Consider the following 25483-nt stretch of genomic DNA (forward strand, 5'->3'; position numbering starts at 1 on the left):
CGCTTGTGACTAGGTGTAATCACTTAGGGTAGAGCTCTAGAGGACTGGGTGTGATGAAAAAGAGGACTGACACACCATAAAAGTCAAACGGGACCAGAAAGAGAAGTCGGTTCTTTTCTTAATACACTCAAAATATGAATAAAAGCAGAACTGGGTCCTTTTGCTGTCGGTTCCACTTAAAGAGTTTGGTTCACTCAATAAAGGAGACTAGATGAGAAAACGACCTAGAACTCAAAGGTCCGATCTGTCTGTCTGTGTGTGTGTGTGTGTGTGTGTGTGTGTGTGTGTGTGTGTGTGTGTGTGTGTGTGTGTGTGTGTGTGTGTGTGTGTGTGTGTGTGTGTGTGTGTGTGTGTGTGTGTGTGTGTGTGTGTGTGTGTGTGTGTGTGTGTGTGTGTCTACCTTTCATTGTCTTGGCGTATGTAAGTTAGAGGTCCGATCTCCACGCGGGCGATGTTGGTGTTCTGGTCCAGCACATGAATGTAGTGGTGGGGTGGGATCCGGATGATTGACGCATCAATCAGCAAATCAGAATCGCCGCCTGGGCGACCGCCAGCCTTCTTAGATGCCATCTGATACACAAACAAACAAAACAAAACACATGTAAACATACACACAAAAACACATAAACATAAATACATGTATGAAAATATACATGTGTACATGACGCCACAGCATCATCTAGTGGACAGAATCAGAATCAGCAGCTGTTTAAAGGTGCTCTGTGTAATATTTTTAGCTGTTTCTTTGAAGAATATATGATGCCCATTCACAAATGTTACCTTTTTCACTAATACTTACCACCACCCTCAAATTTTAAGTATTCATTATGACTGGGAAAATTGCACTTTTCATACATGAAAAGGTGGACCATCTCCATGTCCGCCATTTAGAATGTTCAAAAATGGACATTTGTAGCTGCAAAACTTACTGTGCTTTGGTCATACTAGAAAATATTAGTTTATAATTTAATAAATATTCATGAAAACATCCAATTTGACAATAGGCAGCAGAGTTTTAATAATGAGCAGCATAGATGCAATGCATACTCTGGCCACCATCCTACACAGTGCACCCTTAAAGACAACACTGACCCTACAACTCCACACCACAAAGTACACAACACCACTGATCCAATGAACTCAACAAGTACTAGGGCAAGTACAGCTAGTAGAGCAAGAAATCCGGAACCCCGCCTACCCAATGCAAAGGAGTGTGCTCAAGTTTGGGCGTAGTCCTAAGGGGGCGTAGTTCTTCTATTTTTGTGGTGTTTGGTGGCCACTTGTAAAATATGTGCATTACTGCCATCAACAGCGCCAAGGGAACTCAATTTATTCTCGACCTAAAGTCTCTAAAGGTCTCTTAGCCGAAGGTCTCCTATAGGGGCATTCACCTGGCGTCATATGGATCCAGGAGAAGTACGAGCTTGATGTATATTACTTTGCAGGACGATTCTTTGACTCAACACAGTAACACTGATCCGAGGAACTACAGTATTGAAGAAATCTAACCACAAATCTAAGCACTAAGTCGGCCACCTTGACAACAAACACCTCCCACCTTGACTAGATCCCCAGAAAAGATAAATGAATTGAGAATGTTAGATTTACATGTGTTTATCAAAACATGTGCGAGCTACTTATGTCTTTGACGCCACCCACCCTGACGACATGTTCTGCGGGAAACACTTACCACATCTTCAAAGCCATTTTCACTTAGGCCTACCTGTAATATGCCACTTACTTGAAAACTAAAAAAAAACTTGTGTTGTTTTGAAATTTTTTTGATTACAGTGACCTTATGTTTACACTGCCCTGTCTATATTTCCAGAATAGTGAGATGCTTATTGTGTTATCTTTACAGTGTTGTATGTATCTGTGTTGTCATGTTTGTGAGATTATTAGTGTTGTGTAGACTAGTCGTCATGGCGAAATAGAACTGGGTGGCACTAGGTGGCGGCAGTCTAAGCTATAACACTGGTTGCCTAGGCAACACATCTTGTGTGTGAGACCTGAAAATTTGTTTTGCACCCCAAAGCTGACTCTCCCTCTCTCTCTCTCTCTCTCTGTCTGTCTCTCTCTCTCTTACATATACACACACACACACACACACACACACACACACACACACACACACACACACACACACACACACACACACACACACACACACACACACACACACACACACACACACACACACACACACAGAATGTACCTTTTCACCCATCCCTCTATGTGTGTGTGTGTGTGTGTGTGTGTGTGTGTGTGTGTGTGTGTGTGTGTGTGTGTGTGTGTGTGTGTGTGTGTGTGTGTGTGTGTGTGTGTGTGTGTGTGTGTGTGTGTGTGTGTCCAGGGAGACACATCTGCCGGTGTAACAGGCCTAGCCACTTTAGAAAATGCTTTGTGAAGAGGAGTGCAATGTGAATGCACATTTTTGTGACTGTGTGCATTCACCAGTGTGTTTTACAACACTTTGTGTGCTTTGTGGGTGGGTGGGTCTGTGTGTGTTTTGTGAATGAACAGTATGTCTGTGAATCTGTGTGTGTGTGTGTGTTGGGTGGGTCAATGTGTGTTTTCTGAATGTACAGAACAGTATGTGTCCATTTGTTTTGTCAATCTGTGAATCTTTCGTGTGTGCGTGTGTGTGCGTGTGTGTGTGTGTGTGTGTGTGTGTGTGTGTGTGTGTGTGTGTGTGTGTGTGTGTGTGTGTGTGTGTGTGTGTGTGTGTGTGTGTGTTGCGGGCGTGTCCATGTGCGTTTTCTGAATGTACAGAATGTAGGCCTACATGTGTCTATTTGTCAATCAGTCAGTCTGTCAGTGTGTGTGTGTGTGTGTGTGTGTGTGTGTTGTGGGAAGGTCCATGTGTGTTTTGTGAATGTACAGAATGTGTCCATTGGTCAATCAATCAGTCAGTGTGTGTGTGTGTGACGAACAGAACAGACCCACAACTGTTCTCCAGAGTGCACACGCAAGCATGCACGCACACACACACACGCACACACACGCACGCACACACACGCACCAAATCCAGGTAAAGGGCACCTGACAATCAGGAACTACAGGTCAATTCAGACAGTTTATTGATGAGCTCACACACACACACACACACACACACACACACACACACACACACACACACACACACACACACACACACACACACACACACACACACACACACACACACACACACACACACACACACACACACACAGATTGAGTTTATTGGTACTGATAGCAGTGGGTGTGGTGGGCAAAGGTCTTCAGAGAGAGAGAGAGAGAGAGAGAGAGAGAGAGAGAGAGAGAGAGAGAGAGAGAGAGAGAGAGAGAGAGAGAGAGAGAGAGAGAGAGAGAGAGAGAGAGAGAGAGAGAGAGAGAGTGTGTGTGTTCCCATGGACACGCCATGGACAGTTGTCATGCTGATAAGGTCTGACTATGCAAAGTTGGAGAAAGTTCTCCTTCCCCTACTGTATCTGCATCGGGGGTGGATATTAACTTCACAAAATATCAACTTTAACTCTACACTCACCAACAAATAGGGCTACTGCGTGCAGGGCTCTAAATACATACACTTTTTCATCACCAGCCAAAATGGCTAGTAGATGGTCATCTTACTAGCCAAACACACACTCCCTAATGGGTCAAAGTGGCTAGCAAGTTTGTCTTTTCTACTGAAATTTCACCGGCATTCGACCGGGTTGGCTGATGCTAATTTAGAGCCCTGACTGCATGTCCCGAAATCCACCAGACAACCAATAGCAAATGATTAGTCCGTAGCCAAAATCTACCTGCTGCCACTTTTACATCTGCCCACATTTGACAGGTAATGGTGCACATTTCCATCCCTGATACACGTGGACACACTTGTGCACGGGGACACACGCACGCATGCACGGGCACACACGCACACACGCACGCACGCACGCACAGGCACCCACGCACGCACACGCAGGCACACACGCACGCACGCACAGGCATACACACACACACACGTAAGTTTGATGCTCCCACACACACAGGAAGGTTTGGTGCGCGCGCACACACACACACACACACACACACACACACACACACACACACACACACACACACACACACACACACACACACACACACACACACACACACACACACACACACACACACACAATGGGGGGAAGTTTGGTGCTGCGCTTGTGGTGCGTTTATAATCTGCTCTCTCCTATAACCCAGTGCTGAGCAGCACCCCACCCCCACATTCTTTCAATACGATCCAGCACACACACTTTCGACTCTGTCTAATGTCTAATACAGTATGTCTATGTCTATGGCTGTGTGTGTGTGCGTATGTGTGTGTGTGTGTGTGTGTGTGTGTGTGTGTGTGTGTGTGTGTGTGTGTGTGTGTGTGTGTGTGTGTGTGTGTGTGTGTGTGTGTGTGTGTGTGTGTTCACTCGTCTAATGATTGTCTTACCACCCACACACAGCCACACATCTCACCCTGATCTGGCCAGAGTCTGCGTACAGAAGTACACCCTAGATAACACTCCCTGATGAAGACCATACACGGCCGATATGATACACTTTGACTTTTGTTTAATGCAGTGGTCCATCAAATCAATAAAGACTCTTTTGGCCGTGTGTAATTAGACTAGAGTGCGTTAGCCTGGGCCTCTATTGCTTTTCCCTTTGTTTGCTTCAGCACGGATCTTGTTACTCCTTGGAGTGCTGCCCCCTCACCAACCCAATAATAGTTGCCACGTTCACTGGGCTTAGAGTGAGATATGGCAGTGAGTAGCCTATGGGGTGAATATGTCCCAAAGCTCTAATTTACTTCCGCATTTATAAACTTTAACACTACATATCTGGCAACCCACCATGGCAACCAACCAGACAAGCATAGTTACCCCATATAGTTTCCCGTTTGTAAACAATCCCTGGCTGCGCACTCAACCTCTCATTGTTGGAAACTGCTTTTGGTCAAGAAATGAATTCACTACCATGAAACCTATGTATAGGTTGACCTTATAGTTTTGGGGTCGTTTAGGGAAATATGGGAGGGATGCCCAGCTGACTTCCGTGATTTGACACGCGCGGGGCGCTCTCTTTCGCCAGCATCCTATGAATCACGGCGGCATTATCCACACAATGCAAAAAGTTTAAGTCTGAAAGCGAAAGAGATTACGTCTCACGCCATCTTAAAATTTGGACTTTTCTTCACGCCATCTTTAAATTTGGACTTATCTGCAAACCTGTCGTGTAGTAGTCTACCCCTGACCTTCCGTCAGTGCGCACAGACTGATGACAGGCAGTCGTTGTCAGACACATCACACAAATGTACACAAACGCACAAACATAGGCTGCGCAGCAGCAGTTAGTCAATTAGTTAGAAAACTGCAACCTGCTGCTTCATTTCATTCCCATCCAGTCTACGTTCGCCCGTTTTCGAGTAAATACGACATGGAGCCTCCGCTATGGAAAGAATGAATGGTGAAAGCCCCCTTGGTATGTGTGTATGAGGTCGACTCACCGTCGGGACAGACGAGTGTTTGGAGTGAAGAGAGTGAACGAGACTTCTCCGGGGTCTATCCTCGAAGCAAAGAGGACACGGTGTGCGGAGTGGGAGAAGTGAGTTGTGGTGGACTTTGTTAAAGGGCAGGTTGCCAGGTTGGTTTAGTTCTAGAGGGCGTGTCCACTGTCAGATAGGCGTGTAGCTGTGCGCTCAAACGGTGTGTCTGTACAGTAGTGTGTGTATGCATCAGTGCTGTGCTGAATGGGGGAATGCGCGTCAAAATACCCGGAAGACAGTAATGACTCCTGAACATGTGACTTACTGGACTCGGTGAACGTCACTGGTTGATAAAAGCTGCTGAAGTGCGCCCCCCTACACATGACTTGGCAGAAGCAGAGTTTGCGTCTGAAGCTGCGCCACTGCGTAAAAGCGCAGCTGCGCCAAAACATAATTGATGTTTACCAAAACGAGAAGGGAGGCAGCTTGTCGAAAGGGCAGCTGCTCTAAGTGCGTGTGTATGCACGTATGTATGCCTGAGCGTGTGTGTGTCACATAGACGTATGTATGCCTGAGGAGTGTCGGTCATATGCCGCTATGGGATTTCCCCCCACCTCATTACGGCGCGTCAGAAACCCAAAACAGTACAGCTGTTTACTGGAACGCCATACACATTACTACAGGCCTGTATGGAACTATGAGATTCATTCTCTAATTTACGCAGAGAGCTAGTTTTCGCCAGACAGACCGCAGAGCAAAGGCATGTCGAGTGGCGCAACCAGGGTGCAGCATTGCAGATAAAGACGGCTTAGATTTTTACAGACACACCTACTTTCTGAGATTCTATTGGCTTTTCCCACACACAAACACTCAAATACAGCCTACGTCTTTTTTTTAACAGAGCGACTCGAAGAGTCCGACAGAGCGCTTAATCTTCCTTTGGGGCGCACTGTTATGGCGCATGTGCTGTTTGAGCGCCACTGTGGTGGCGAAAGCTGTTGCTGTTTGCGCTCATTTATGCGCTGCGGTTGTTATGAAAAGTCATCAAGCCACACACACACACACACACACACACACACACACACACACACACACACACACACACACACACACACACACACACACACACACACACACACACACACACACACACAGCGGTGTGAAGGTGACCCAGATTAGTTGCGCGACACCGTGGGAATCGACTGCAGATCGAATGTTAATGGTGATAGCAGCACGCGGATAATACACAACTTCATCAGTGGTCCTAGCCTACGCTACACATGCATAGAGTGATGTAACGTGAGCAAAATACTTGGGTCAAAATGTGCCCCAGTAAGATATATTTTTACAGTAAACGCTACATCATAATTAGGCCTACAAATTACACTGACAAGCCATTTGCAGTTACTTGATTAAATGTATTCCACTCCTGCCTGCTTGGCTGTTTTTTTTTAGGGAAATCATGTTTGGCACAGGACTACAACTTCTGAATCAGCTTTCCATGGAATTTTGAGGGATACGTTTGGCTTCCCATCACTGCACACACACACACACACACACACACACACACACACACACACACACACACACACACACACACACACACACACACACACACACACACACACACACCGAGAAAGAAAGTGAGAGAGAGATAGTGTGTGTGTATGTGTGTGTGTGTGTGTGTGTGTGTGTGTGTGTGTGTGTGTGTGTGTGTGTGTGTGTGTGTGTGTGTGTGTGTGTGTGTGTGTGTGTGTGTGTGTGTGTGTGTGTGTGTGTGTGTCTTATGGGTGGGTTAGGAATGTAATGTCACAGTGTGTGCCGTTCTCTTCAGAATAAGGAGTAGAACAGACTTATGCTTGTATTCTAAAGCGTCCGAGTGGAGACACAGACACAGACACAGACACAGACACACACACAGACACACACAGACACACACACACACAGACACAGACACACACACAGACACACACAGACACACACACACACACACGGTAGGCAAGATTCACGTCAACACCATCTTTTAACCCCTTTGTGGAAAGCCTCTATTATAGGCCTACCCTTTTTGCCACCAAAGCTCTAATGACCACCAAGTCTTAATCTGTTATTTAATCTGTGAAGACGTTGTAAAATTTGCTGCTACCAGAATGGCAATGACCAAGTCATAGTGTATTATTAAAGGCCCTGTTTAAGTCAAAGTCATGTCAAGTCAAAGTTTCAAGACAAGCTGGGCTACTTCAGAGTGACTAGACCCAGGGATGACTGGAGCACTCAGGAACTTTTTTTTTATTATTTTTATTTTTTTATTTTGGTGCACAAAATGACTGACGTTTCAGCGTACCTGCGCCTTCGTCAAGTCAAAGTTTATTTGTAATGCACTTTTAACACAACAAAAGCAGCTGACCAAAGTTCTAACAGGAGAGCCCAAGTGAAAAAGACTTGAAACAACATAAAGCAACATAGACAAAAGACATGAAGACATCCATCGGGTCATTTAATTATGTGTGTATTGTAGTACTATGGTGCTTAACTCTTCAATGACTATTAGGCCTACAGCATGCTACAGTGTGCATTAAGGGGCTACGATGCCTAGTAGTGTTTTATATGATGTAGTTGAATCTTCTCTGCAGAGAGTGGATGGGCCTGCTGGGGAGGCCCATCAGTGTTGCTAGATGGAAAATGTCAAACTATCTCACCAAAACTTCAAAGATCTGGATCTCCTTTGCACAGCCAGGTTCCAGGTGCTAGTGAAGTGCAGTCATCAGTAATCCATAGTAAAGAAGAAGGATCACCGCACACTGGTGGACCTCAAGAAGGGGAAATTATTGTACACCAGTGGTAGGGAACCTATGTGTGGAGGGCCATTTGCAGCCCTTGAAGCCGTTTTCTCCGGCCCCCTATAATTTTAATGTTATGCAGCTTCATGTGAAATATGATATATTTTGTAAAGGAATCTAAGAAATTCAATTTGCAATACAATTAAGTAATATTCAGGGGACCTAGAGAAGGTGGGCTCTGTTGTGAAGGTGGCTGCATTCAATATAGGCCTAAAGTGCAGGGGGAAATCCTGGTTTGTGTTCATAGTACGGCCCTAGAAGGACTTTTACGGCCCTTGGAGCGAATGAAAAGGGTTCCCCACCCCTGTTGTACACGAACCAAATGGTTGTTTAGGCAACTGAATGAAAACTGAATGAAGATTGCTGTACATCATGTTTCACATTATTGGACGTATAGAGGAGAAAATTATGGCAGAAATACGAAAATGATCCTACATCTGGGCCTGGCAACACTGGGGCCCATCTTTGCGAAGAGGCTTCAGACCTGTAGCTGCCTAGCGGCAGAGTGGTTCGATTCCACCTTTTCGGGTACTCAACAGTAAGTATGGGGTAAGCGGTTAGAGCGTCAGACTTGCAGCCCAAAGGTTGCCGGTTCGACTCCCGACCCGCCAAGTTCGTGGGGGGAGTATTCAACTAGTGCTCTCCCCCATCCTCCTCCATGACTGAGGTACCCTGAGCATGGTACCGTCCCGCCGCACTGCTCCCTAGGGGCGCATTGAGGGCTGCCCCCTTGCACGGGTGAAGCATAAATGCAATTTCGTTGTGTGCAGTGAACACTTGTATGCTGGAGTGCCGTGCCACAATGACAATGGGAGTTGGAGTTTCCCAATGGGCTTTCACTTCACTTTCACTTTCACATCATTCACATACACTCACAACATTTTACCACAAGGGGGCAGCCCTGGGCTGGGCCTAATGGTGAAGGGGTCAGCTTCCTGGTTCCTTCGTCATCTTGTTTTGATATTCACTCACCGTAAGTGATTCTCGGCCCTGGTAAGATGCACACAAATCACTGCCGCACTTCCACAAATCACATTCAACGTACATAAATTACAGCCTAATTCGCATAATGTTTTGCAGTTCCAAGAGAGAGATGGGTGTCCTGACATAAGCTACAAAACACGACATATGTAACATGGAATCTAAAAATCATCATTCACACGAATAAACCTCAGTGCCAGTCACTGTGTGCATTGCAATATGCGACCTTGCGTCCTCCACTTGTGCTTGTGGCCTCACCTGGCCCCCTCTCCTGGCCCCTCCTCCGCAGAGAAAACAATACGTTTCCCAGTTGTCAGCCTAGCCAAAACAATTTTTGGGGGACTATTCTTTATTCCCCATCCAGTTTGCAAATGAGAAAATGACTTTACAACTGAGCATTTGCGAGATATTGTAATATAATGCTGTTGTCAGTGATGTCATCACAACGTATTACTTCCTGGTGGGAGGCCACAAGCACAAGTGGAGGACGCAAGGTCGCGTATTGGGGGGGGATGCACCTGGAGATATGGCAGCTTTAATCAGACAACACACCTCACATCTGATGCAAAATTGATTTATTGATTTAAGGTGAAACTTTGGCCTACAAATAGCTAGATGGATTTGACTGGTTAATAACAGTTTAGTGTGCCCTGAAGAATATTAACATTAACATTAGACATAGGCCTACACATTGTGCTATCTACTGTATATAGAGCCCTACACTTTTGAACAAAATCAGTTATCTGGGGGAGATCTGTGTGTAGATACTTTTTTGTACATAAAACTTACAGATGCTAAAATAATCAATATGATTAGATAGGAATTCGTAAATAACTCCCCCTAGCCATGGTATGAAAAACTGTATTTTTAAAAAGAATATACACGTTACCGTATACCGTTACTACAGTAACAAGAATTTAAAAAGAAGTGAATTCATATATCAGGAAGTGTTTGCTACGAAAGCGAGGTACCAAGGTCCTCCAGAGAGCTGGATTTCCTCTTCCTGTCTGCCTGTCCTTCTTCCTCTCCCTCCGCTCCGCAGTCTTCCTCTCCCTCTGCTGGAAGGCCCATGTCCTCTGAGGTGCTCCCCCTGCTGGACAACAGGTTAGACGACAGGTATTGGCCAACAGACCTGCTACTGCTGCTGCTGATACATGGGAAAACACAGGTAGAGAAGCTGATAAGGGGGGGGGGGGAAGGGGTCAGTTGTCCCGGGCCCAAGGAGATGGAGGGCCCATAATTGGATCCTCATTACATTGAATGTATTGGGTGGGGGGTCCTTTCAGAGGAGTTTGTCCCGGGCCCAGCCAAAGCTGTCAGCGGCCCTGAACACAGGCATAGCCTGGCTTATGCAACTGCAAGTATCTTCAAGACTATAGCCTGGCCAGGTAAACCATCTACAACATTTCTATATGGGAGATGCAAAGGGTGTGTACCGCTCACATTCATAAAATGCCTCAGTATGCTACTGGTTGATGCTTCAATTGATTAGACCACCTATTCCTTCACTGACTCGTTAACAGAACTGGTGCCTCATTATCTTAAACATGCATTCCTGGGAATTTGAAGAGTTGTAGATGGTTTGCCTGGCCAGGCCAGACTATGTATAGTCTCGAAGAGATTTGCAGTTGCGTAAGCCAATCAAAGCATGAAGTGGACCAATTTGGACACAGCGGCTATCCTATAGTTCCATATGCGCTCCACAGAAATGGTCGCTTTTAAAACAGTAAGGAAAAAAAAATAAAAGAGCCATAGCATAACCTTGACATTGTTATTCACAGTGACCAGACACATACCCTTTCAAGACAGCAGTATTCATCCAAATAAAATAATAAAAACTGTGCTCAGGGATAGGCCTACTTAAAGTATATCTATCAAGGACTTCTCTGAAAGATATATTTTGATCCTCTGTGGGAAATATTCCTGGACTCGTGACACTAGATCAGGGGTGTCAAACTCAAATTGACTGAGGCCAAAATGAAAATCTGGAACAAAGTTGCAGGCCAAACTAAACAATAATTTAGAAAAATGGACTAAAATTGTGCATGCATGCACTTCATACTCTACTTAATTTTCACATTAACTCTTTTCCCATCATATTTGTTAGGTAAAACATCCTGTGACACAGCAAATTTCATGTTCAAGTCATGTTACGCTATACATTAACGGTGTATGTGGGCCAACTGTAATACACATTTGAAACGATTTCGCGGGCCAAATAAAATGGCTCCGCGGGCCACATTTGGCCACCGGGCCTGAGTTTGACATCCCTGCACAAGATCAACATTATGCTCACCTGATTGAACCGGTTCCAGAACTTCTGTGTTTCGATCTTAGAGACCAGCGAGCAGAAGATTCCGAACGTGACTCCAAAGTTCCAATTCCAGAACTCTCTGAAGGTATATCTGACCTGTCCTCCTTACCCACTGAAAACACACACAGTACATAGTGCCTTAACAATATGTCCAGCAAGAAGCAGAAATGATAAACCCAACACAGAGGTGAACAGAGAGATTCTACATAGAAGTTTTGTACAATACAGAAATGTTCAAATGGCAGATTGATAGGTGGGAAGCAGTTGGGCCAGTGGTTCCCAACCTTTCTTTTGGCCTGGTGCCCCATTTTGACACCCCACATCTCTGCTTTTAGGTTGCTGTTTCGACAGGACATTATATAGTGATTTAAAATGGACATAACTTGTTTAGCATAACAGATGGCTGCTCGGTTACTACTTGGATTGAATAGCACAAGGTGTGACTGTAAACTTGTTTACTGTTATATGTCATGAACAAGTCTCATCACTTGAGCATTTATTTGAGCTAACAGCGTGTAGTCTACTAAAACTGTAGACATTTATGAAAGTATGTACCTATGTGGTCATTATCATAACATGAATTTGGTAACACTTTATTTTAGGGATACATCTATTAGCACTAATACATACAATGTGCCTGTATATGTAACTTGTAAGGCATGTACAAATCAAAATCAAACATTTGTTAGGCATGTATTCGCAAATGTCTTGTTCATGCACAATAAGGGATTTATTGCTAATTTAACCGTAGTCAGGACCTAGTAGGCCTTAATGTTTGCTTAGTACATGCCTTACAAGTTACTTATGAAGGCATTAACATTGTATGTATTAGTGCCTATAGATGTATCCCTAACATAAAGTGTTACCAAATATTTTTATCAGTAATGTTTGTTCTCCACTACACATTTTCAGTGAGCCCGTTTCAATTCCAGGCGACCCCTCTTGAGGTCCCGATCTCAAGGTTGTAAAACACTGACCGTGCGTCTCCATTGGCGCCCTTGTGCACTTTGGGCTCTATGTTTCAGTGCGTATTGCGTAGGGCGCTCACACGGGAAATTCAGTAGCTGATACCTGGATGCTGCCCTAAAATGCTGTGTTCAGACCAGGAGCGAACCACGCTTCCTGGTAGCGGTGGTAGCAAAAGAAGTTTCACCTTGAATTCGCTGTATTCGCTCTGGACGCGACATTGACATGTTTGATTTAGCTAATCACATTACGGCTCTGGCTTTACAGCCTGGGACATTCGTTGATATGAACATTCTATTTGGTTTTCGCCGAACCGCGTCATAGCCCATTACCATAAGATTAGCTGGAATTTAATTGTTAAAATTCACTCGGGCGAATTTGCTCTGGTAGTGCTGGTCGCGTGCCCTCCATAGAGAAATAATGACTTCCATCGCTCCGTTCGCGTTGGTCACTCCTGGTCTGAACAAGGCAAAAGCGAAATGCCAAAAATGCAGTAAGTGAACGATGGGCACTGCACCCACTAAACAGCCGCCACGTTGTTTACGCAATGGAAGAAATGTCATGTTCGGGCCTATTCTGTAGAAGAATTTTGCCAACAGTCTCTTATTTCTGTAACTAATGCTGATGAGACGACCAACCTCTTCATGTCCAGCTAATTATTTAATGTGGCATTAGTCACCATGTGGGATGAAGGAAATGTAAATACAAACACAAAAAGTTGTGTAATATGAACAGTTAACAACAAATATTTTGGCAAACTAATGCTATGCTAGCCCACCACTTCCAGTGGGGATCGTACCTATTCTCCCCGGTCTTTGTATGGGACCGGGGAACTTAGGACCCTTTTTCTAATTGTATCTGACAAGGGGATAAGGCCCAGGATGCTTGCTCATGCATATTCCTTGCACAAACTGTTGCCATGCGTATGTCTTGTCAAGTTTGCGCACAGTGGCAGCCTAACCCTAACCGTAACCCTAACAACAACCCGCGCTCGCCATGTGGCAGCAATCTACTTGGCAGTGTCGTGCCGAAAAGTGAGTGCCTGCCAGAATACGAGTGCCCTCATTGAAACCAATGGAAACCAATGACCAATTTTTCAGACATTTGTTACCCATTTTTGCAGATAAATCCGACACAATTTAAGATGGAAAGCCTATCAATAAAGAATCTACATTCCTTCTGGAAGTATTACAAAGAACTGGTTACAATTTCAGTATTATTTCCATAGGCTAAAAGAATCGAAGAATTGTCATAACAAATGTTACAGTTTCATTCAAATAGCTCATATTAAGTGGAGGACGAGTAATGTTTCATAAGCATATTTTAGTTCATAAATTATGTAATTCATTCTGCAAAAATGTGTATAATTTTCTCTCAAAAAATGTCATTGGTTTCAATGAGGGCACTCGTGTTCTGGCAGGCACTCACTTTTCGGCACGACAGCAGCAACAGGGAACACAGAACCCTTTTTTGTAGTGGGGAACATAGGACCCAGGGGACATAGGACCCAGGGAACATAGGGATGACCCCTTCCAGGGAGGGCACAGTGCATAGTGTCCAAACTTTCTCACGACACTATGAACTAAATAGCCTACCTCATTTGCACTGTGCACTATGTACTCAACGCCACGCCAGTGCACTGACACTAGTTTGCCATTTGAGATACGCAGTTTGTCTGGCAATCCTGGTGTACTATTACAAGCTACAATGTGAAACAACAAGCCCCAGTGATGCTTCCATATCCAGCAGTGCATGGCTAACCTCTGCACAGCTCAAACATTATGTACGTATTTATGAAAAAACAGAAATGACATGACATGATGAGCCAACAGGCCAGATGAAGGCTATTACAGATGCATCAGGTAACATCTTCTAGTGCATTTGGTCACAGAGTACTCTCTAAGTGTTGAATTAACACTACTTTTTTAAACTGTGCGCAATACCCATAGGCATGCACAGATAGGGACAAGGTGGTGCTAAAGCATGTCCCTTTTCCCTACCGGATGAAAAATGCCCTTTTATAAAAAAGTTTTTTTTTTGTCACAATGTACTGTGGTCCATGTTGATGATAATCTACAAATGCTTCACAATCAAGTGCATGTTACAATAATGCCCAGATATAATATAGCCTCTAAAAGCCTAGTAAGGCAATCAGAAGTTCCACATGCCCCCAACACCCCCCTTCAGCACCTGCCCCCCAAAATGTGCACACCACTGGCAATACCTATACTGTATGTACTTGCTGAACTATGTTAGTTGTGGACACCCAATGCTACTGTATGCTGCCGTACTCACTCAGTGGCGGGGTGTCCATGCTCTTGGCCATTTGGGTGTCCATGATCCGTCTCTTCAACCACTCCACCGCCGTCCCCTTCCTCTCCCCCCCTCCTGCTTGCTGTCCCACCAGGCTGCTGCTCCACTCGGGGTACCTCACGGCAACATTCCTCTCCACGTCGAAACAGCCGCCACCGTTCTCCGCCACCATACCCTCCACCTTCTCCAGCAGCTCTGTAACCTGTCTGTCGTCCTGCAGGCTGCCTGTGTCCGTGTTGAGAACGTGATACCTGTTGCCGCATGCCTGGACTAGCCCCCACAGGGCCTCCCCTTCCGCGGCCATGTGCTGCTCCACGGGGGCGTCTCCCAGGCACTCGCCCCGCGTGAACAGCACCAGACAGTGGCGCCACACGTCCTCTCCCAGGGGCTCCAGGTGCCGCTGCACTGCCTTCCGGTGGGCCTCCGTGAACGCCGCGTCCACCCTCACGGCCAGCAGGAGCGCGTGGGGACCTGGGGAACACTGCAGCACGTGGAGGACAGTTTCACGTATGCTGTGTTGCAGGAGGGGTTCAGCTGGGCTATCATGGCTACCGGAGACCTCCACGCCCTAGCCAGGGCTCCTGATCACCGTCACCCGCCTGCCTGCTATGTCCCTGCAGTGGCCTCCTGCACTCTGGGGGGTGCCGTTTGTGGAGCTGTATTCCACCCGGCCCAGAATGGCGTTTCCTGCAAACGACTTTCCAGAAGACTGGCAGCCCAGAAGCACAAGCCGAACAGCAGAGAGCTGTGGAGGTTTTCCTGAAAACAAACAGTGTGGATTGTGTGTGTGATCAGTCGCTCTTAGAAATGAATAAGTTATTCTTTCATGTTGGCCTAATGGCCTATGCTTGCCTACTGCGTTTCCATGCACATGTACACATGTACCGTATGTATACTTCAGTTCAGTAATGGTGGAAATAAATAACACATCCCTGACTAGAATGATTATAGTGAAAGAAAAGCACCTCTTTCCATCTTGTAAGGCTGCCCGCCGTTCTCCGTCACCATCTCCTCTATCTTCTCCAGGAGTTCTGAGACCTGACTATTGTTGTTCCTGTCTTTGTTATTGACTACGTGATATCTGTTCCCACACTGCTCAATAACCCACTGCAGAGGCTCTCCCTCGCTCTCGATGAAGTGCTCCACGTCTGGGTTGCCTACGCGGTCCCCACAGGTGAACAGCACCAGGGCGTGCCTCCACACACCTGGCCCCAACAGCCCCTCCAGGTGCTCCTCCACAGCCCTCCTGTGCTCCTGCCTGAAGATAAGGGGTGTGAAATCAGAGCCTTCATGGCGTTCATCATATTGATTTTTTAAGCCAATAATTCAATTGTATTGGATACTGAAAAATGCCACAAAATCGATTTGATTCGATTGAATTCAGCGATTCATATTTGTTTACCTTACAGGCTAGGTTATGTAAAATAAAAATTAATTAAGGAAAGCGGTAATATTTGCATGCATTTTATTTTAAAAACATTGAAATACATCATTACAGTCAGTATTATCATTACTGCATGAGCTAAATAAATGCCTCACAAACTGAGTGCAACTAACAATAACAAAAGTAACAAAAAAATAACGATTCATTGATTCTGTTGCGGATGCATCGATTAAGTGAATTATCAGCTGTAGGATCGATGCATTGATACAAATCTATTATTTTTATTGACAGTAGATATATTCTATTTACTCTCAATGATTATTTTACACCCCTACCTGAAGGTGCAGTCCAGCCGCAACACCAGTAGCACGGCGTGGGGCCCCGGGGGACACAAGGTCACGCTCAACGCCAGCTCTCTCTTTGTCAGCTTGGGTGTCTCCATCAGCGTGTGGTGGTTTCTCCAGCCCGGGGTGTCTACCACGGTGACCTGCCACCGGCCTGCTACCTCCCCCTGTCTCTTCACGCACAGGGAGGTTCTTCTAGTGGAATCAAACTCCTGTTTACCCAGAATGGTGTTTCCTGTCCAAGTCATTGCAGAACCCTTGTATCCGAGCAACACAATGTTGAAGTGTGACATCCTGCCAAGCTTTTCTAGAAACAGAATAGTCTGGTATGAGAGTAGAGTAGAGTAGCGTTTACTTGTCGCATAGAGCCTCCAGTAACATGAATCTGGTCAACGCCAACATCTGCAGAAAAAGACACTGCTAACACAAAACAAATAGCCTAGACTATATATAGATTACACTCTAAAAATATATTTAAAAAGTACATATCTATGAATGTCCAAAGGAGAGAGTGACAAAGGTGTAGTAGGCCTGGGGAAGCTAGCCAATCGAGTAATGCATGCTTTTTGGAATACATATAGGCATTTACTGCATTTATTGCAATGGCATTAGTCATGCAACGGAAATCCCTACCTTGTCAAGTATACAATTAGCCAGCCCATTTGCCTATATCATGTATGTATAAATATTTGAGAAAAAAAACACAAACTGTAGACTCACCCGTCAGTGATCTGAGTGTCTCTCTGTGTGTCTGCACCTTCATCCTCCTCTCCTCCCCTCTCCTCTGCTGCTCCCTCCTGTCCTTCTCCAGTCTCTCCATTCGCCCTCTGTCCATCTCAAAATGGCTGCCACCGTTCCTCGCCACCATCTCCTCTATCTTCTCCAGGAGTTCTGAGACCTGACTATTGTTGTTCCTGTCTTCGTTGTTGAGGACGTGGTATCTGTTCCCACACTGCTCAATAACCCACTGCAGAGGCGCTCCCTCGCCCTCTATGTACTGCTCAATGGTCATGTCTCCAAGCCAGTCTCCGTGCGTGAACAGCACCATGGCGTGTCGCCACGCGCCCTCCCCAAACAGCTCCACGTGGCGCTGTGCAGCTCTCCTCCTCTCCTCCGTGAAGCTCCCGTTGGTATCTGTGGCCAGCAGGAGACAGCTGGGTCCAGGGGGAGGGCACAGCAACACGCTGCCCACTATCTCAGCCTTGATGAGCTGCGGAGTGTCCTCGACGTCGTCGGCCAGCCAGCCTGGAGTGTCCACCACTGTGACCCGCCGGCCTGCCACCACGGCCTGGCTGCTGCTGGCCATGCAGGTCCCAACAGTCGTGCTGCACAGTAACACAAAATGGGGTGTTAATATTCCAGAGTAACCTTCCGGGGTCATCCCTATGTTCCCCGGGTCCTATGTTCCCCGCAATCGGGGAACTTAGGACCCTTTTTCCAAAAAAGGGTTCTATGTTACCCGCTGCTTCCAAGTAGACTGCTGCCACATGGTAAAGCGCAGGTTGTTGTTGCACCTGTGACAGGTTAGGTTTAGGGATAGTTTTGGTCAAGGCACAAATTTACAACTCAGAAACATTGCATTACTGACAGGTTAGGTTTAGGGATGGTTTTGGGAAGTGTTAGATACAATGCACGGAACATAGAACCTTTTTTTAGAAAAAGGGCCCCTAGACCGAACATAGGACCCGGGGAATATAGGACCCGGGGAACATAGGTACTAACAACGGTAAATCACATTTCTTCCCCATTCTGATGCTCGGTTTGAACTGCAGAAGGTGGATATACATACAGTAGTAAGTACTGAGTGGATATACATACAGTAACTCCATAATATAGAGTATTTACTGGAACAGTGGAGTTAATATTCGGAGTAACATTTTGCAGAAGGCCAGTGTAATTTCAACTCTACAGCAGTAAAAGAATTACACACTCACTCTGCTCCAGATGGAAAATGTTACACTGGCAAAAAAACTATTTTTGAGTGGGGCCAAATTTAGCTAATTTCAACTTTTTAAGAGTTAAAATAAGTAGTGTTTTTTTTTACTGTGTGTCAGCGTCACCAGGCTCCCTCTTGTTCAGGATGGTGTCCACAGCTGAGCTCTTCCCCGTTCCCCTGCAGCCTATGAGGATGATGCTCAGCTCTGGTAGCTTATCTATCTCTCCTGATGGAAACAAGAGCACACACACACATTACAGGTCCAACTCATTATCTATCTATCTATCCACACACACACACACGCGCACGCACGCACGCACGCACGCACGCATGATAATAACCTACCCATGACATATTTTAGCGTATTCTTGTCCTTATACACCCTCATCTGTCGTTCCTCCACACTCTCCTCCTCCTCGTCCTTCATCTCCTGGGCCTCCAGCAGCCTCTCTGCGTCCACCTGGTAATAGAGGAGTAAATCACATCCTTCATGGCGATTCGATTCGATATCAATATTTTAGGCCAACGATTCGATCATATTCGATACTTAAGAATGTGCAAAATTTTGGTTCATTTCCATTTGATTCAAATCAATGCTTCATATTTTTTTTACCTTACAGGCTTGGCTTATGTGTGAAATGTTCAATTAATCAACAAAAGCTGCAATATCTGTATGCATTTCATTTGAGAAGCATCTTCATTATGGTCAGTAGTATTATTATTATTGCATGTGTTGCGGACAGATTTCTGGTTTAAGAAAGTTATTGACATGCCGGTGGGTGTGCGTAGAGTGGGTCACGTGGTCATTAAGTTTTGTATATCACCTGGGCTTCTTGGGAATGGTGGTGGTTGTAGTAGTGAGTAGGTGTTTGGGGGAAAGGCAAAATTTTGTTGACCTCTCCTTGTACACGCTACACCGCTGGCTTTAATAAGAACCGCTTTTGACCACGCTACTCTGTGCACTTTATGTCCTGTTTGCACAGCGCACCTTTTAGGCTACTTTGCACACCTGTGACTTCGCTTTGAATGTCTAGATTTTAATGGTCATGGATGAAGCACTGTGAACCTTTTACCTCGAAGATGTAAACCTTAATAAACGGAAGCAAACGGAAACGTGGATCTACTTGAAGCCTTTTGTACAACGGCGCGTCAAGCAAACCTTTTCCCTAATTCAGCTACTCGGCGACTAAATATTTGTTTGATACGTCGCCACAACAGCATGAGCAAAATAAAATGCCTCACAAAAGTGCAGAGCGCAGAGTAATTACAAAATCGATTAATCGATTAATAACGATTAATCGATTCTCTTGTGAAGGAATCGATTAATTGAATCATGGCCTGTAGGATCGATGTATCAAATCGATCGAATAATCGTTCAAAACGATTATTATTTACACCCCTACCTGGTAGTGATGGCCTCCATTCGCTGCTACCAGTTCCTCTACCCTCTGCAGCAGCTCCATCACCTGGCTATCATCCTCGCGCTCCTCGTTGCTGAGCACATGGTACCGGTTCCCACACCTGTCCACAACCCACTGCAGGCTGCCATCTTCCTCGCACTCGATGTACTGCTCGACGGTCGCTCCACCGCCCAGGCAGTCTCCATAGGTGAAGAGCAGGATGGTGTGGTCCCACAGGCTCTCCCCCATCGCATGCTCCAGGTGCTGCTGGATGGAGGTGCGATCGACCTCGGAGAAGGGCACGGCCACACGGAGGAGGAGGAGGAAGGTGTGTGGCCCGGGCAGACAGTGGGACACGCAGGACACCAGCTCCCTCTGGGTACGCCTCGGGGTCCTGTGGGTACGGTTGCACAATTTTTTTTTAATTTATGTTGCGGTATTACTTTTCACAATATTCTATACTACATCGATTCATGACAACCATCATGGTATCCTGGTTATTATGGTAATTAACATTCATAAATGTACACATTCAGCCTGCAGGAATATGTTGAATATTGCAATGTTTCACAATACATTGTGATAGTATTGTTTTGTGGTATGTGTATCAAGATACTTATCGTATCGTGAATTCCTTGCCAATTCCTACCCCTACCTGTGGAGGGGTCCAGACAACCACCCAGGTGTGTCTACGACAGTCACCTGTCTCCTGGCAATTACTCCTTTGCCTGTTACGCACTGAGCTGTTGTCTGTGTCGTGTCGAACTGCTCACAACCCAAGATGGTGTTTCCGGATGAACTCTTCCCATATCCTCTGTAGCCAAGCAGCACGATCCTCAAGTCTGGCTGGTGAGATGACTCACCTGGAAATCAGGATTGTAAAGTTTTTACAATTACATTGGCCTACTGTAGCATGGGTGAACCTTCAAATGTGTGCCTGCCAACCTTTATTTCTTCCAAATTTTTACTTTTTAATTATACATGTGTCTCTCAAAAAATGGTAATAATATTTGTGCATTAAAGCCACAATGCTGTTGACATTAATGATCCACCCATTTATGAACGAAGCGCCTCTCTCTGCATCTGCGTCTTCATCCTCCTCTCCTCTGCCCTCGCCTCATCCGTCCTCCGTCTCTCCGTGACCTTGCGAATCCTCTCTCTGTCCATCTCATAACATCCGTGGGCCGTCGCCATCTCCTCAACCTTCTCAAGCAGCTCAATCACCTGAGCGTCGTCATCGTTGTCCATGATGTTGAGAACATGGTACTGGTTTCCGCATCTCTCAACAAGCGACACCAAGTCCCCTCCCTCACACTCCATGAGCTGCTCCACAGTGGCGTCCCCCAGGCTGTCCTCACAGGTGAACAGCACCAGCGTGTGGTCCCACACCCCCTCCCCCAGGAGGTCCAAGTGCTGCCGGGCAGCCTCGCTCACCTCCCGCCCCACCGGGTCACCCAGTCTCACCACCAGGAGGACAGCGTGAGGCCCTGGAGGACAAAGGGAGGCGCTGAAGACCAGCTCCCTCCTGATGAGAGTCGGGGAGTCCTGCAGGGAGACGGTGGTGAACCAGCCGGGGGTGTCCACCACGGTTACCTGCCTGCCTGCTGTCACGGTTCCCTGGGCTGCAGAGCAGAGAGCGGTTCCCCCCTCTGCCTCAAAAGCATCCTGGCCCAGTATTAGGTTTGCCGATGAGCTCTTCCCAGACATTGTGGCACCCAGAAGAACCATCCTCAACGGTGACAGATGACTCTCCTCACCTGTAGGAAATAGTTTAAATAGTCATTTAAAATAATTGAAAGCTACAAAGATGCCTTCATGGCCTTTTCATATTTCTTTGAAGGCTAATCAAAAGAAGATGAAAAAAGAAGGTGACATGATTATGGCATGATCTGAAAGAGGTCTACTGTATTTATCAACTCACCTATTTGAGATCTGAGCATCTCTCTCCGTTTCTGCACTTTTCTCATCCTCTCTTCCGCCCTCTCCTCCTGCTCCTTCCGTCTCTGCGTAATCTCCTGCTGTTTGCGTCTGTCCATCTTGTAGAACCGCCCGCCATTCCCTGCCATCATCTCCTCGATCCTCTCCAGCAGCTGTGTGACCTGGATGGTGCATTCATGTGAAAAAACTAATTTAATGTATTTATTTAATTATTGGTTTTGAATCAGCCAAGTGAAATGTATTACTTAGTGTAATTGGCCATAAAAAAAGCCACAGCTGCTTAACGGGCGTAAACGAAAACAACAACAACAAAACAAACTGCGACCTGAGTGCTGTCGTCCTCATCTTCATCTTCGTCTATGTTGTTGATGACGTGGTATCTGTTGCCACATTTCTCCACCAGCCACTGCAGGGCCTCCCCCTCGTGTTCGATGTGGAGCTCCACTGCGGCCTGGCCCAAGCACTCCCCATAGGTGAACACCACCAGGCTGTGACTGCACACACTGTCACCTTATCAAGTTGTCAATTGTCAATTGTCAATCAATCTTCCAATCAATCAATCAATCAATCAATCAATCAATCAATCAATCAATCAATCAATCAATCAATCAATCAATCAATCAGTCAATCAATGGAATGTGTTTGAGAAAGAGAAAGAAGAAGAATATTATAGAAAATTAGAAGACAAGTAACCATAATCAAAGTTAAAAATAGATGAAAATAAAGCTGTTTTTCTTCATTTGGCAGCATAATGGCTATAATCAATGCCATAAACTTAAGTCAAGTTTATTAGCGCATTATATACACCTCTGCAGCACAATATGCTTTCCAGTAGAATAAAAATATGTACATGCTGACAAAACAGAAAAATTAAATAGAGGAAAGAAAGAAAGAAAATACAATAAAGTCAGAGAGAATTACAATCCCAAAATTGAAATACCGGTACTAAAATGTTAAAATCACACTCCAAAAGCAATAATAAAATAAACTAATTAGCAAGTAAACTCTTAATAAAAAGCCTCTGAGAGAAGCTTTGTCTTAAATTTGGACTTAACACAGTCAGCAGTGGGAGCATTTTCTAATATCAATGTGGAAGTGGATTCCACATTTTCACTGCATAGATGCTAATATAGCTGGTTTCCCACCTAGAAGCTCCACGTGCTGGCCAACGGCTGTGCGACATGACTCCTCAAATGGCTGGTTTAGGTTCACCACCAGCAGGAACGCGAGGGGACCTGGAGGACACAGGCATGCACTGAACTCGATCTCCCTCCTGGTGAGGGTGGTGGAATCCTCCAGGGATGCTGTATTGGTCCACCAGCCAGGGGTGTCCACCACTGTGATGGTCCTGCCTGCTACTGCATCCTGTGCCCTTGAACACAGTGCTGTCCCGCCGCCTGTTTCGAATGTCTCCGACGCGAGGATGGTGTTTCCTGTGGAACTCTTCCCCACTAGTTTGGCCCCCAGGAGCACAATGCTCATCTCAGTGTGATGTGACTGATCATCTGAGGATTTGAAACAAAACAAAACACAGAATTGTCCAAATCACATAATTATATATTTTTATATCTTATACAAATTATAATAGTATAATTTAATATAATAATATTAAATTGTACACGCTTTCCTTAATTTACATATGCTATTGTTTATATATATTGTTGATCCCATAATTATTGTATCTGTTAAGCCATCAACATCTCCCTATTGTACACATGACACTATAAATGAGTGCTCATGACTCAGCAGTTCCCCTTGACATTTCTACATTATCCTTCACTTGCATGCAGCTGTATGTAGTAGCTACATAAGCATGCTATATAACTCTGGTACAATGCAATAAATGAGGACATTTGTTTAAAATGATAAAGTCACCACAAATTAATTAAATTCCGGTAATGACTGTTTAGAAAAACTCACTCATCAATGATCTGAGGGTTGCTCTCTGTGTCTGCACCGTCATCCTCCTCTCCTCAGCTCTCTCCTCTGCTTCCCTCTTACATTGAAGCATGTCAGAAAAGCTCTCCCTTTCCATCTTGTAGTGCCCTCCCTCCATCTGACTAGTATTCTCTGCCACCATCTCCTCGATCTTCTCCAGCAGCTCTGCTACCTGGGTGTCATTACTACTCCTGTCTTTGTTGTTGAGGACGTGGTATCTGTTCCCACACTGCTCAATAACCCACTGCAGGGCTTCTTCTTCACTCTCTATGTACTGCTCAATGGTCATGTCTTCGAGACAGTCTCCGCAGGTGAACAGCACCATAGTATAACACCATACTCTCTCTCCAAACAGCTCCAAGTGTTGCCTTATGGCATTTAGGAACACATATATGAAAGGTTTGTCTAAAGCTATGACAAGAAGGAAGCAGTGTGGTCCTGGGGCACACAGCGACACACTGTACATAATCTCTCTTTTCGTCCACTCGGTGGTGTCCTCCAGGGATGCGTCCATGCACCAACCCGGAGTGTCCACCACGGAGACCTGCCTGCCCTGCACGGTGCCCTGGCTCTTCGCACACTCAGCTGTTCTTCCCACGTCATCAAACACCTGTGGTTGCCCACTTAGGATCGTGCTGCCTGATGCACTCTTGCCACCTCTTCGGTATCCCAGAAGCACGATGCGGATTTCTGATAAACGATCTAAACAGAGTAAAACCCTGGGTTAATCTTCACTTTCCCAGAGACAGAGAGAGAGAGAGAGAGAGAGAGAGAGAGAGAGAGAGAGAGAGAGAGAGAGAGAGAGAGAGAGAGAGAGAGAGAGAAAACATGTGCTAGTATACTTGCTAGTGTACTTAGATAACATGTTGACTCTTAACTTCACTCGTAGCTTTGAAATCCTTAAAATGATTTAACGGAATGATAATATCATCATTATATGTTTTAGGGAAAGTAAAAAGCACTGCACTACTCCTTTACCATAGGGGTGAGTCTGGTGACGTAGCATGAAACACTCACAGGCATGTGTCTGCTGTCCAGGCATGCTGGTGTACGTGGTTGAGTCAGACATGTCATCTATGTCTTCTGTATCTGTGTCAACATCTTTTTTGTTTCAGCATCACAACACCGAAGCTTGAACCCCTCAACTTCATGGGTCCTGTAGGAATATGTCCGTATGCAGACAGGCAGGGTGAGAGAGAAGATCAAACTAGACCGCACTCCCACCGAAAATGCGTCAAGTGAAAGACTAGTGAAATGGAAAGTGAAAGCAAATAGGCACAGGGAATTCCAATCGCAATCTAATATTTTCATAGTTTATTACAGTAATTAGTTTACTGAGGAAACTTCAACGTTAAGACACTGACAGTATGATGTAGCATTTCTGTATGTTTCAGAAAAATAACAAAATATTACATAAAAATATAGTTTTAATGAAACGCATGCACTTTGTAACAACAACTATATAGAAAATAATACACCACAACACAAAAAACAATGCCTAAATACATCTGATTGAGCATAGTATGAAGCTGTGTGTGTCCAAGCTATCCCCATTCCAATCACTCCTTGATTCCCAATCTCAGTCTCCTGTACCGCTCTAATAACCCAAAAGCAAGTAACAAAGCAAGTATAGTGATGTGTGCGAAT

The 25483-nt window shown here is 45.4% G+C and overlaps 3 protein-coding genes across 3 annotated transcripts in view; all 3 read right to left on the reverse strand.

Annotated features, from left to right (window-relative positions):
* Positions 1 to 5750, reverse strand: part of mvp (major vault protein) — a 34504-nt gene extending 28754 nt beyond the window's left edge. Inside the window, exons 1-2 of the mRNA XM_063220652.1 lie at positions 5507 to 5750; positions 401 to 570 (exon numbers count right to left, since the gene is read on the reverse strand). Of these exons, the coding sequence (XP_063076722.1) occupies positions 401 to 570 (170 nt within the window). The 5' untranslated portion in view covers positions 5507 to 5750. The remainder of the gene's footprint in view (positions 1 to 400; positions 571 to 5506) is intronic.
* A 9688-nt stretch (positions 5751 to 15438) lies between these two features.
* Positions 15439 to 21016, reverse strand: LOC134466990 (GTPase IMAP family member 8-like). The gene is made up of 9 exons (XM_063220918.1): positions 21013 to 21016; positions 20616 to 20823; positions 19964 to 20354; positions 18906 to 19020; positions 18669 to 18786; positions 17345 to 17949; positions 16616 to 16931; positions 15862 to 16154; positions 15439 to 15655 (listed from the first exon to the last, which is right to left on the reverse strand). Exons 1-9 carry the CDS (start codon positions 21014 to 21016, stop codon positions 15465 to 15467), a joined length of 2241 nt encoding a protein of 746 aa, XP_063076988.1. The 3' UTR covers positions 15439 to 15464.
* LOC134466991 (GTPase IMAP family member 8-like) lies at positions 21017 to 24842 on the reverse strand. Its single transcript, XM_063220919.1, has 6 exons — positions 24815 to 24842; positions 23819 to 24538; positions 23044 to 23403; positions 22218 to 22408; positions 21882 to 22059; positions 21017 to 21717 (listed from the first exon to the last, which is right to left on the reverse strand). The coding sequence occupies exons 1-6, from the start codon at positions 24840 to 24842 to the stop codon at positions 21017 to 21019; spliced, it is 2178 nt and encodes a 725-aa protein (XP_063076989.1).
* Positions 24843 to 25483: the final 641 nt, after the last annotated feature.

Source organism: Engraulis encrasicolus, chromosome 17, assembly GCF_034702125.1.
Source record: "Engraulis encrasicolus isolate BLACKSEA-1 chromosome 17, IST_EnEncr_1.0, whole genome shotgun sequence".
NCBI classification, from domain to species: Eukaryota; Metazoa; Chordata; class Actinopteri; order Clupeiformes; family Engraulidae; genus Engraulis; species Engraulis encrasicolus.